The 14,444-nt window shown below is 45.2% G+C and overlaps 1 protein-coding gene across 2 annotated transcripts in view; it reads right to left on the bottom strand.

Moving 5' to 3' along the window:
* Positions 1–14,444, bottom strand: part of LOC119967587 (lysophospholipid acyltransferase 2-like) — a 236,789-nt gene that overhangs the window by 160,735 nt on the left and 61,610 nt on the right. For both annotated transcript variants that reach the window (XM_038800306.1, XM_038800308.1), the window contains exon 2: positions 1,645–1,790. In XM_038800306.1, the coding sequence (XP_038656234.1) occupies positions 1,645–1,790 (146 nt within the window). The remainder of the gene's footprint in view (positions 1–1,644; positions 1,791–14,444) is intronic.

The following is a 14,444-nucleotide window of genomic DNA, read 5'->3' as shown; positions in this document are numbered from 1 at the left end:
GGGGTGGTGGGGAGGGGGGTAGGGGGGGTTGCGGCGTTGCGGGGGAGGGGGGTAGGGGTGGTGGGGAGGGGGGTGGGGGGGGTTGCGGCGTTGCGGGGGAGGGGGGTAGGGGTGGTGGGGAGGGGGGTGGGGGGGTTGCGGCGTTGCGGGGGAGGGGGGTAGGGGTGGTGGGGTGGGGGGTAGGGGGGGTTGCGGCGTTGCGGGGGAGGGGGGTAGGGGTGGTGGGAAGGGGGGTAGGGGGGGTTGCGGCGTTGCGGGGGAGGGGGGTAGGGGTGGTGGGGAGGGGGGTAGGGGTGGTGGGGAGGGGGGTAGGGGTGGTGGGGAGGGGGGTAGGGGTGGTGGGGAGGGGGGTAGGGGTGGTGAGGGGGGTAGGGGTGGTGAGGGGGGTAGGGGTGGTGAGGGGGGTAGGGGTGGTGAGGGGGGTAGGGGTGGTGAGGGGGGGAGGGGTGGTGAGGGGGGGAGGGGCATTGGAGGGAGGTAGGGGTGGTGAGGGGGGGGTGGTTGGGGTAGGGGGCAGCGGCGTACTGGAGGGGGGGGGTGACGGTGCGTTGGCCCCGGGCATCCGTCACCCCCCCCTCTCTGCACGCCGCTGCCCCCAAACCCCCCCCTCCACCTTCCCTACCCCCCTCCCCACCACCCCTACCCCCCTCCTCCCCTGATGCCGCGCCGCGCCCCCCCCCCCCCCCCCCCCCGGACATTGAACGGCGTCAACCATCTGCAATGGTTGACGCCGTTTTAAAGCTACTCTGTTTTCCATGGGTCACGTCGGCGGGACTTCGGCCCATCCGGGCCGGAGATTTGTTCAAACAAAAATATAATGAAATCCCGCCGCGCCAGCTGTTTTCAGAGGCTGGCGGCGGGATTTGCACAACGCCGGTTTTTGGCCGGTCAGAGAATAAAAAACCCGGCGGGAGCGGGATTAACGCCGCTGCTGGCCGATTCTCCGACCCTGCGTGGGGTCGGAGAATTTCGCCCCTGGTCCGGGATGGTAATAGTGTTTTTATGAATGGTCTAGTTCAACATTAGATGGTTTCCGGCTAAGGTATTTGTGCAGACCAAAGACATTAATTTGGTGCGGAGCAAATAAAGTCGGGGACTCAGTTATCTAGACAAGTACCAAGGTTGTTGCATCATAGGCAAATAATGTTTAGCCTGCCATATATAGGTACCATCAAGCTTGTTGCACATCAAGACCATTTGAATTGGCATTTTGTCATACACAGTGAAAATCTCAGGTTTAATGTCATCAGTGAAATCCCAGATTTAATGTCATACACATCAATGAAATCCCAGGTTTAATCTGCAATAAATTGGCCAATCTCAGAAAGAAACAGTCATGAACTATATTAGGTCTCAGCATCCAACAAAAGGAGAAAGCATAATTCCTACCTCTGCTCAAAGTAAACATACTGTAATCAAGGCACTTCATATAACTTGATGTGCAACTTAGCTGTAATGCTCGTCCAAGGTCTCACACAGATCAAATTCTGTCCAGATTAATGCCAAAAAAAAAAACCTCTCCTTTGGATAGCCATGAAATTAAAACCAATTTTATAGGTCAATATGGTAAAAGAATACTCCACAAACCATCTGGCATTTAGGTAGTGTTTTGTTAAAACTAATAAATTTAAATGCAGTACTTACCACCCAAAGCAGAACAATGCCAGGTAAAACCCCAGAAGTGTGGCAACAGCATGCCTTACATAGCTGCTAGTTTTACTTGGGTGAAGATAAAGCCGAAACCATACACTTGCTAGCAAAGCAAACAACTGGCACACTACAAAATTCACCTGGAAAGACAAAATAGAACCGTTTTAGTGCAAAACATTAGAATCCAAATTAAATCAAAATATTAGAACAAATCTAATCATTTCAAAATAAATTAAAAGTAAAAATCTGATTATTGGTTAATATTATCAGTTATGAGTGTGAAACCTCAACGCCTCGGCAAAAAGAATCTTCTTGGTGCTGAGGTCGGGTTTTATGCGTGTTCCCCACGGATGCGGCAGGGCCAGCTGGGTATCGTTGGGCATGATGGTACTCGGTTGCCGTGGATGGCACACAGATTATGGTCAAAGATCATCTCTCGTTCAACTTTTCCTGTGTAACGTGGGTTCAACACATGATCACCCTTTATAATAACAATCGTTTTTTGCATTTGGCGAGTGGTTTCAGCCAGATGTTCTGCCTGCCACTAACCCGCCCCATTTATCTGGGCTGGGGACTAGCACCAACATGCACTGGCTTGCCTTTAAGTGACCAGTTTCTAAGTTGGTGTTCATATTTATGAATATTTACAATATTTGTTAGCTTACTATTTCTATTACATAGGAATGAAAAACACGAACTGCACTAATAGCTGTCTTGTTTTGATATAGTTTTTCAAACATGGAGGATCCTGGAGGTGAAAGGGATGCCCAAGCAGAAAAGTTGGAAAACCATTGTTTAAGCAAGAAGAAAAAAAAGACATCAACAGTAATATAGGAAGTTTAACAATACAGTAGCTTGTCACAGTTTCCTGGTTGAATCACTGCAGGAACTTTGATGTAATTGCCAAACATAAGTTCCTTGCATTTTCTTTTTGCATCAAGTCGTTGGTGTTAACAAGTTGGGGTCACATTTCTTTTTACACTTATTGGTTGATTTTGACTTAGTTATTGGAAGTAATAAAAATTATTTGTTTAGTATACAGTATCCATAATTTGGCACAGGAGGAACAAACTCACTTGGTCAGCACTGAATGTCATCGGATTGGAGATTGGGGGGGGGGGGGGGGGGGCACCTAAATTGAGTGTTTCCTGCCAATTCATTTTTGAGAAGGGAACAGACCTCAGTACTCAGCTCTGACAGCCAAGAAAGAGTTTGTTTCTTTTCAATTATCTTACCTCTGCAATTCAATACAAATAGAGAAGCTAAAAGGAAAATATATTGTATTCCATTTAAAATAATCCATAAATGCCTTGCTCAAAATCAAAAGATTTTGCCCAGTTCTTGATGGCCTGGTGTATGCAAAGTAGACAAGAGGGTGGTACTAAATTCTGCCGACCCAAAATTTCAGGTTGGAAGCCTGCTCCACGCTGGTCACATTAGTTTTGCTAGAAATTTGGCTCTGTATTTGTAGACTGGAAATCACCACCTGGAAACAACTGCGAAATATCCGGTCGACAATGAAGCTCTGGATTGGGATTATCAGCTTCGCAAGGACCCACCGGACCCATAACCAGTAAGAGTTTCTTAGACAATCAATCATACTCGTTAGTTACTAACTGCCGAAGAGGACGACCCTCAAATCTGTACCTTCTCTGCCTCAGTTATTTTTTTTTTAAGTCTCTCTTACAATGTTTCCATTCATGCCATAGCACCGCAAGAGGCTGAACAAAAGTCAGAAACAACATTCACAGTAACCACCTCATCAACTACAGTATTCACCACCATCATTAGTTATCTATTATGCAACTTGATTGAACTACCCTCGCTGTAGCCTTTTCATGGTCAAATAATCTAGTGATTGCTTCTCTCGTTCTTCCCCACACCCATTAAAACTAGAGATCCACTGCCCATCCCCAAAGCTTTATCCTTGTCCTTGGCCCCTTTCTTTTTATCTATATGTTGCCCTCTGCTGATATCACCTACAAAATGCAGGGTCAGCTTTCACATATAGCAGTTGTAGCCATGTGGGATGGCCACTTTCAGTATATAAACGGACACTCGCAGAGCCTATAGGGAAAAATGGACAATACTAAGCAACAAGCAGGCACAGAGCCTGAATGTATATTTGGAAGGCAGACTGTAGACGGAACCGAAACTCTGGGTCGATTTACATATTGATGGCCCATCTCCGGGAAACAAAGAATGAGTGCTCAGGTAGCCGATACTGTTCCAGGCAGTCCGGCGCCACTACCCCAACCAGAAGACACAAACAAAGCAAGGCCAACGGTCACTTAGGACACGACCAGCCATCAAGGCACCCGCCCCTTTATTGGCTGAGATCGATGACAATGATTAAGAAGCTGCCCAATTAATTGGGACCAAGTTTAAGGCCCGCCTAAAAGTGCGCGAAGCCCCTCCAAGTATAAGAAGGAACCCCCGCCAAAGGTTCAGCCTCTTGGATTTGGCTCTCAAGTGGAGAGACCCTTTCACCAGCACCACCAGAAGCAAGTAAGTTCAACGCTCGCTACCAGACGTACGACCTTAGCTGTTCTCCTGTTACCTCTTCGAACCCAACAGCCTCAGATCCGATCAACGGCCATTGTTCCTCCGACCTAAGTGGGCCCCCGAAGTTAAGTATAGGTGTTAGTGATAGATATAGTTTAGCCTGGAGTGTTAATGTGCACGAGTAGATCATACTGTGTTTAAATAAAGTAGTATTAACTTTGAACTAACTAACTATTGTATTGGCTCTTTGATCGGTATTCGGGTTGAACCTTCTGGCGGTATCGAGAGATACCTGGCAACTCTGAAAGTATACTCATAATTAGGATCAAGAAAGGTGACCTTATTAACCGCCATATTTATAGCAAGTAAACAGAGCAACAAAGTACAACATTCAATTGTGCCATGCCAAGTATTGTCAGACTACTTAGTCAACATCCAGCCACCTTGGATGTGCTACAATCACCTGCCAATGAAACATTATCAAAACCAAATCTCACAAACTTCAAATAATTCCAGTCCCCTCTTTTGCCATTAAGTTTTATGGTAACTTAGTCTAGCTTACAAGCCCAATATTCCATCATTTCTGTTCCCTTCCAAGTTTATGGTGTCCCTACTGGCGTTCCAATTTTATTTTGCAACAGGCTCCTTTCTGAAGTCCACACCTTGTCATTTCTAGATCTTGATGATTTCCAATTTGGCAACCATTTTTCTGAACTTCCCCCAACTCTTTATTGTCACAGCAATACCTCCGGCAGTACACTTCACTCTACTCTTCAACAGATTCTGGACTCGCTCATTCTACACATCGGTCTCCAAACGTGGATATCGATACTCCAAGCTATCTTCATCAACATCTCACCATAAGAACTTCTGACTAATTCTGTACTCTGCTCTATTGTCTCCTTTCTATTTTTAGAATAACACATCTGTCCTAATCTGACTATATAAGCATGCATATAATTCATGTTGTAGTGTCAATTCACACAACTGTGTTTTGGCTGACACTCTGCTCCTAGCCTATCATTTCTATTTCCCATTTTTCTTCTTATCCATCAATAGGTCGCCATCCTTCCCTGTTACCATTAGTCTTTTTGAATACTCTGCTACAACCCACCAAACCTTAACCACAACCATTCCTACTACCCTACTGTCATCCTAGGCTTGACTCCTTCTTGGTCAAGGTTAAGCTTTCCTCTGTGCCTCTCTTGGCATCTACCAATAGGCGCATCAAGGCACTCGAGAATCTCTGTCTCCTTATGAGAAGCAATCTCATCTGCCAAGCCTATTCTCTCACTTAACTTCTTCTACCAGCTAGAGCCACTTCTTATGTCAGCTAGAGGCAATCTTTTGACTTCTGTCCCATTCATCCAGACCCAGGATTCTAATAGCCGATCAGTTATCACTGTCCTAATCAGCACTCTCCCACCAAAATGTCCATTCACTTGTGAGCAAGACTTTTTCAACCATAATTTTTTTTTGGATGATTGCATTATCATAGCCTTGAGGGAAACATGGTGGATAGGTTGAAACACCTTTGGTGTTCTTCTCTCTACATGTTTCTCCTTTGTGGCATCATCTGGAAGCAAAGTCAAGTTTCACATGTTCACTATTGACGCCTAGCTCGACCTCACCATTACTTGCCAGCCATTGCCCTGCCTCCTATTTGTCACAGTACTGTCTGACATCTAGTAATTGGTGAGCAGAAATTCCCATCAACTGAACATTTGGGAAGATCCAAGGCTCATGGGCAAATTTTGAATGTAGAAAGCATTTAACAGTACCAGCAGTTAGGTAGACTGTTCCATACACCCTTTCAATGAAAATCAGTTTTGTAAAACTAAGTGTAAGCTGAGAAAGACCCAACACAAGAATTATAGAGCATACAGCACCCAAGTGAACAGAAGTAATAAGTTAACTCCTTAACCAATGATTAACTTAACTTAAGAATTGGAAATAAAGAAACTTTGAAAAAAGATAGATTAAATGTTAGAAGAGGTATAGAAAAAGGGAAAAAAGATTGGATTAAGAAAAACCAAATATAAAGACATTTTTAAATTTCCTTAAATTCCATCCTTTCCGGTAAGCTTTTAATTGCTTATTAAATATCTACTGCTTTGCCTCGATATCCAATCTCTCATTGTGCCTCTTATTACTTTTCTATGTTAATGATACTGGATAAATGCAAGTTATTTAAGCTAACACAGATGCAATAGCTGTAAAGTAACTGAGGAAAGTGCCAAAAAGTCATTGTGAATCAGATGATAGCCCAGAATACTGGAGGTGATTAGGGAAACAATTCGAGAGACTGTTGGAGATCAAGATTAAAATATAGCGAAGAAATCCATTTTACATGATATTGTATTCAGTTTTAGATTCAACAATTGACAGATTACAAACTAAAAACCACGATGGGCTGAAAATGTCAATTAAGATTGGATGTAGCACACTGTTAAATTAGTGGAATTTAGATTTACTCCCAATTAGAAACTCCATTCTATTCTCAGGCTTTTCAAATGAAAACGCCCAATCTGCATGTGCAATATGGGAGTATACAGGCCTAGCATATTTTGATAGGGAATGCCATAAAAATGATGAGCAATCTACACATTAGAAAGTTTAGAACCACAAGAGGGTCAAAGAAATTAGAAGCAAAAAGTTGATCTCAACTGGCTGTATGAAATATTTGAAGACAAACCATATTGTTGGTCACAAGCATTAGGAAAATTGCAAAATGTTTCCACCAACCCTCATTTTAAAATAATGCAACTCTACTCCCATTATGAACTAAAAACTTATTTGTCATCTCCAAGCTATTTTTCTACTGCCCTCTAGACTTTGAGAGTCGCCTATCTTTTATCTGCTTTCCACAGACACATTATTCTCAATTACGTGGCCTTTGTCTTCTGTGTCAAACATTTCATTCTCTGATCCATTTCGTACTCTGATCCTGCTATTGATTTGCTTCCTGTGGCAATCGACTCCACTCACTCTTCAAACACAATTGCACTTCACTACACGAGGTTAGACCAGCTCCATAAGCTACTGCTGCTTCTCAAATCCGGAGCTGTCTTCTCATTATTCCACCCGAAAGCTGTTCTCTCGTCAGTACTGATCCCCATCCTCCCAGTTCTTCACTGCTGTTGATATCCAGGCTGCGACTTACTCCTCTGATATTCGTATGACCGTTAGATTCTGTTTATCAACAGGGTCATGCCAAAGCACACTGAAGCCTCTAGAACAACCTTTGCTGACTTTCTCGATGCACCAATCTGCCTCAGCCAGAGCCTGGAGAACCATTTTTAGCAGCAGCCCTGTTGAAATTTTACTGCTCGATTGCCCCCACTTCCTTTCCACAACTCTCTCCAAATTTTGACATTCTAAGCTGCCAGCAAGTTGACTTCATCCAACGCAGAGTTTTAAACATTAAATTTGAATTATTTCAAACAATCTACTCCCTATCCACTTTACAACGAAGGCATGTCTCTAATTTCTGCCAACACTGGACAACATGAATTCCCTCTGCAAAAATCACAAGCAAAAATTTTCTTAAAATCACTTACAATTCCCAAATGCTTAACCTTTGGAACTGCATTAAATACAACATTTTAAACAGCTATTTTATTCAACTACTCCTTCACCTGATTCACTTATTTGCAGAATAATCTTCACTCTTCCAGTCTGGTCCCCATTTATGTTCCAAGAAGACTACGGGGTGGAAAAGTTTATTTGGCTCAATTTGTTAACTAACCATCCACCAGATCTGGGCAGCATGGTGGCACAGTGGCTAGCACTGCTGCCTCAGTGCCAGGGTTCCGGGTTTCCGGGTTCAATGGCCACCTGGGGTGGCCACTGCCCAACACAAAATGGAAGATTGCAAGGAATGCAGGGAAAATGGACATGTTGTAAAGCAAACAACTTGCAAAACGATTGTATATTGGGACGACTGCAGAAACCAGTTTTGACTGTTGCAGAAACAAGACAGCACTGTGAAAAGAAACCAGTTAGCATACTAATGAGGCGATACCGGGCGATCCCCAGATACAATGGAAACAAGTTAAACACAGATCGATACATTCTATGGAAGGCCAGACCCTTTGGAGCCAGAGAAGCCCAAAACAATAAGGCCCAAGAATCGCCCCAGCGACCGAGGAACTGCCCCATGAGTGGGGGGTTCAAACATAATCGATTGGGAAGAGACCCAATCGATTCCAAGCAGGTAAGGGAGTCCGCCCAAAGGGGCGCGGACCCCCTGGGACCTATAAAAGAAAGGTCCCACACATGGTTCAGTCTCCTGTCTCCCGTCTCCTGATCCAGCCTTCGGACAGCAGCCACCAACAAGTAAGTGCCTCCCAACGACCGCTACCAGGGATAGGCACTCCTGACTCCCTTTTTAATTGATACCAACCTGAAGTCTGCAGACCAGAGCAGAGCAAGAGGCCTTGTTCCCTAGCCCAGCAGTTCCTTCGAGATAAGTATTAGTTGTTTAGCGGTAGGAGTAAGTTTAATCCTTTTAGCGTGTGCATGGGTAGTTATTATAATTGTATTATAATAAACTCTAGTTGTTTGGACTTACTAATTGGTGTACGGTTTTATTGCTTTGAACTTCACCTTGAAGCCTGACACTGGGAAGTTTTGAAGAACAAAGGGACCTTGGCCTGTTTGTCTATAGATCTCTGAAGACAGAAGGTCTTAACGGCACCTGGCGACTCCAGAGCTTAGAACAAGAAACAGAGCCAAATTGAGTGTTAAGCACACTCACCCAGAACGAGCAACACAGGGTTCCGGGTTCAATTCTAACCTTGGGTGGCCATCTGTGTGGAGGTTGTACTTTCGCCCAGTGTCTATGTGGGTTTCCTCCGGCTCAAAGAGAGTGAAATGGTATTAGAGGGCTTAAAAAAAGTGGACAAATCTCCATGTCCGGGTGAATTGCATCCCAGGTTGCTATGGGAGGCGAGGGAGGACATTTCCGGGGCTCTGGCCCAAATTTTTAATTCCTCTCTAGCCACGGGGAAGGTGCTAGAGGACTGGAGAACAGCTAATGTGGTCCCATTATTTAAGAAAGGTTGTAGAGACTAGCCAGGGAACTACAAACCAGTGAATCTCATGTCAGTGGTTGAGTAAATACTGAAGAAGATTCTGAAGGAGAGAATCTATCTCCACTTGGAGAGGCAAGGTTTGATCAAGGATAGTCAGCATGGCTTTGTCAGAGGGAGGTCATGCCTAATAAGTTTGATAGAATTCTTCGAGCATGTAACCAAGTGTACAGACAAGAGTAAGTTTACATAGATTTCAATAAAGCCTTTGAGGAGGTCCCACATGAGACTTATTAAGGCGGCAAACACACATGGGATACGGGGTGATTTGAGAAGGTGGATTCATAATTGGCTCAGAGGGTGATGATAGATGGCTGCTTTAGTGTCTGGAAGTCACCTCAGGGATCCACACTGGGTCCCTATTGTTTGTAATTTATATAAATGACTTAGATGACGCAAAGATTGGCCAAGTGGTTAACAGTGAGGTGGAGTGTCTTAGGTTACAGGAAGATATAAATGTAGATATAGATAGTCAAATGGGCAGATAAGTGGGAGATGGAATTTAACCCTAAAAGTGAGGTGACACACTTTGGAAGGAGTTATTTAACAAGGAAGTATACTATGAAAGATCTGACACTGGGAAGTTTTGAAGAACAAAGGGACCTTGGCCTGTTTGTCTATAGATCTCTGAAGACAGAAGGACAGGTTAATAGGGTGATGAAAAAGGCATATGGGACACTCACTTTTATCAATCGGGGCATAGATTACAAAAGCAGGGAAGTCACGATGGAGCTGTACAGAACTTTGAGGAACAGCAAATAACCTTATTTATCTTAGGGGTTTTTGATTAAGCTGTCTGCTTTCCCAAGGCAGCAGGGGGTGTAGACAGAGTCAACAAATGGGATGCGGTTTTGCATGATAGACTGGGCTGTGTTCACAACTCTGTAGTTTCGTCAAGCACCTGAAACCTTGAAAAATTTCAGGGAACACAACCCTAGTTTGTTTGTTTTTTTAAATAGTGCGGCTGCTCACCTCCTCTCACCACCCAAACACATAGCAAGATCAGAGACTGAAACAAAGAGCAGCAATCATGCCTTCCCCAATTAAATAAAACTTTTTCAGGCAGTGGAAATGGCAGACAAGATGATATTCCATAACCCTATTATCCCCATGAAAGTTGTCTTGGTTTCCCAGCACAACCATGATCCCTCTACTCCAGACCTCCCTTCATCCCCAAATCTAGTTATTCTGCTGCCCTAATCTAAACTTCTGCCTGCAATACCACTAGAGACTGACAAGTATACATTATAAACCAGTTTAGTGCTTCAACAAATTACTAAGTATCAAAAAGACAGAATGACAGTAAAGGAAACTTATTAAATTTAACTCCCGCCCAATTGTAGTTACCAAAGAAAATGTTATCTCAATTTAAAAATGCACAAGCATTCTCTCTTTTCAACCTCTTCCATTGTGCAGGAAATACACAAGTCTGCAAACTCGCACTAACAGGTTCAAAAACGGCTTCTTCCCAGTCTTCTGAATGACCCTCTTGTGGACTGAACTGATCTCTTCACACATCTTCTCTACCGAGTAGTATTACACTCCAGTGTTTCACCCAATGTCTATGTCTATGTATTTACATTGGGCATCCATCGTATGTCCTGCGTTTTTTCATGAATGGAACAATACTCAAAGCTCAATGGCTATAGTTGAATATTACACAGGCACTGAAAACTTTGCTTGCATTAAGTTACACCTAGAATAATGTACCACGGAGTTCTAACAAATGTTTTACTGAAGGTGACAGTTGATGCTAGGGAACAGTGCTCCTTCAGAAAACATTTGTTAGGCCCGAGGTAAACAGTCACGCAAAAGCCGTAGGTTAGAACACAAAGAGGTTTATAATTATTTAGTCAAATCACCACCACACCCCGGAATGTCTCCTTCCCCGACCTGCACCCAAATTGGGGATTTTATACGAGAGGGGCTACCCCTGTGAAGGCGAAGCCCCGTCTCCACCCCCTACCGGGGAAGTTCATATTCCTTGGAGGGCACGGGGAACCTGATGGTTCCAACCCCGTGACCTCAGCTGAGGTTATAACACTCCTTCCTCCAGAGACGTCTTCATGTTTGATTTGATTTATTGTCACAATGTACCAAAGTACAGTGAAAAGTATTTTCCTGCGGCCGAGGAAACGTACACAGCAGACAAAAAGAATAATCAACGGAGAACATTGACAAATGGTACATCAGCAAACGGTGATTGGTTACAGTGCGGAACAGGGGGCCAAACAAAGCAAATACACGAGGAAGGGCGTCGTGAATAGTGTTCTTACAAGGAACAGATCAGTCCGAGGGAGAGACATAGAACATAACAGCGCAGTACAGGCCCTTCGGCCCTCGATGTTGCGCCGTCCTGTGAAACCCTTCTAAAGTCCCGCTACACTATTCCCTTATCGTCTATATGCCTATCCAATGACCATTTGAACGCGTTTAGTGTTGGCGAGTCCACTACTGTTGCAGGCAGGGTATTCCACACCCTTACTACTCTCTGAGTAAAGAACCTACCTTGGAGACGTTGAGGAATCTTGCAGCTGTGGGGAAGAAGCTGTTCCTATGTCTTGATGTGCGGGTCTTCAGACATCTGTACCTTCTGCCTAATAGAAGTGTCTGAAAGAAGGCAATGCCTGGGTGGGAGGGGTCTCTGATAATGCTGTCTGACTTCCTGAGGCAGCTGGGAGGTGTATACGGGATCAATGTGGGGGTGGCAAGCTTGACGTGTTGGGCTGAGTTCACCACACTCTGCAATTTCTTGCGATCTTGGACCGAGCAGTTGCCATACCAGGCTGTGATGCAGCCGGATAGGATGTTCTCTATTGCACATCTGTAGAAGTTTGAGAGAGTCGATGCAGACATGCCAAATTTCTTCAGCTTCTGTATGAAGTAGAGACGTTGTTGGACTTTCTTGACTGTTGCATCAATCGGAGTAGACTAGGACAGACTGTTGGTGATGGTGACCCCCAGGAACTTAAAGTTATCGACCATCTCCACTTCTGAGCCATTGATGCAGATGGGAGTGTGTCGTGCTACGCTTCCTGAAGTCTATGATCAGTTCCTTGGTCTTCCCAACATTTAGAGTGGTTGTTTTCAGTGCACCATGTAACCAAGTGATTTATCTCCCTCCTGCAGTCTGATTCGTTGTTGTTTGAGATATGGTCCACCACAGTTGTATCATCTGCAAACCTATAGATGGAGTTGAAGTTAAATCTTGTCACACACAGTCATGTGTGTATAGGGAGTACAGTAGATGACTGAGCACACATCCTTGTGGGGCCCCGGTGTTGAGGACTATTGTTGAGGAGGTGCTGTTGCCTATCCTGACAGATTGCGGTCTGTTGGTGAGGAAGTCAAGGATCCAGCTGCACAGGGAGGGGCCAAGTCCAAGTTTGCAGAGTTTGGTTATTAATCTTGTCGGGATAATGGTGTTGAAGGCGGAGTTCTTGTTGATAAATAGCATTCTTACATAGGCGTCCTTGTTTTCGAGGAATTCGAGAGTTGATTGTAGAGCCAGGGAGATAGCAGCTGCTGTGGACTGTTGCGGTGATAGGCAAACTGCAGTGGATCGAGACCGTCTGAGTGTATCTGTTGGAACCAGTCCTGGATCTCTGGTACGTTTAGATCGTGGTTATCACTCGATCGGAGATTGGGAGGGGTTGCATGTGCCAGACTGGAGAACGGTGCTTGCATGACGACCACAGAGGTGGAGACGGTGTTAAGACCGTAAGATATAGGAGCAGAATTAGGCCACTCGGCCCATCGAGCCAACTCCGCCTTTCAATCATGGCTGATATTTTTCGCATCCCCATTCTCCTGCTTTCTCCCCTAATCCCATTATTTTTAAAATAAATTTAGAGTACTAATTATTTTTTTCCAATTAAGGGGCAATTTAGTGTGGTCAATCCACCTACCTTGCACATTTTTGGGTTGTGGGGGTGAAACCCACGCAAACACAGGGAGAACGAGGGCAGCAGGGTGGCGCAGTGGTAACACTGCAGTCTCACGGCGCTGAGGTCCAAGGTTCGATCCTGGCTCTGGGTCACTGTCCCGGTGGAGTTTGCACATTCAACCCAAAGATGTGCAGGGTAGGTGGATTAGCCACGCTAAATTGCCCCCTTAATTGTAAAAAATGAATTGGGTACTCTAAATGTATATTTTAAAAAACACGGGGAGAAAGTTCAAACTTCACACGGACAGTGACCCAGGGCCGGGATTCGAACCTGGGTCCTCAGCGCTGTAGACAGCAATGCTAACCACTGTGCCACTGTGCTGCCCCTGATCCCCTTATTGATCAAAAACCTATCTCGGTTTTTTTTTAAAATAATTTTTATTGGAATTTATTTATTTTTTTTTTTTACAGAAAATATAAAATATAACAATGAAATGCAACAAAATAACCCATAACAACTGTAACACCCCCCAGACCGCCTCAACGCATGTATCATATCCCCCCCACAACCCCAACACCAACAAAACAACTTAAAATAAATTAGAATTAAATAAACAAACATAGTCATCGTCCCCCCCTCCTCCCCCTTTTGCCTCCCCCACCCCCTTTTGCCTCCCCCTCCCCCTTTTGCCTCCCCCACCCCCTTTTGCCTCCCCCACCCCCTTTTGCCTCCCCCGCCCCCTTTTGCCTCCCCCGCCGGGTTGCTGCTGCTACTGTCCCAGTACCCTATCGTTGACCCAGAAAGTCGAGAAAACGTTGCCACCGCCTAAAGAACCCTTGCACCGATCCTCTCAGGGCGAATTTGACCTTCTCTAGCTTAATAAAACCCACCATGTCATTGATCCAGGTCTCCACACTTGGGGGCCTCGCATCCTTCCATTGTAGCAAAATCTTTCGCCGGGCTACTAGGGACGCAAAGGCCAGAACACCGGCCTCTTTCGCCTCCTGCACTCCCGGCTCCACCCCACCCCAAAAAGTCCCAGCCGAGTCCCCAGCCTGGCTTGACCCTGGATCCTACCACCCTCGATACCGTCCTCGCCACCCCCTTCCAGAACTCCTCCAGTGCCGGGCATGCCCAGAACATATGGGCATGGGTCGCTGGACTCCCCGAGCACCTGACACACCTGTCTTCACCCCCAAAGAACCTACTCATCCTCGTCCCAGTCATGTGGGCCCAGTGCAGCACCTTGAATTGGATGAGGCTAAGCTGTGCACACGAGGAGGAAGAATTAACCCTCTCCAGGGCATCA

This window comes from Scyliorhinus canicula, chromosome 6 (assembly GCF_902713615.1).
Source record: "Scyliorhinus canicula chromosome 6, sScyCan1.1, whole genome shotgun sequence".
NCBI classification, from domain to species: Eukaryota; Metazoa; Chordata; class Chondrichthyes; order Carcharhiniformes; family Scyliorhinidae; genus Scyliorhinus; species Scyliorhinus canicula.
Note: the sequence above shows the minus strand (reverse complement) of the source record. Positions and strands in the feature narration are given on the sequence as shown.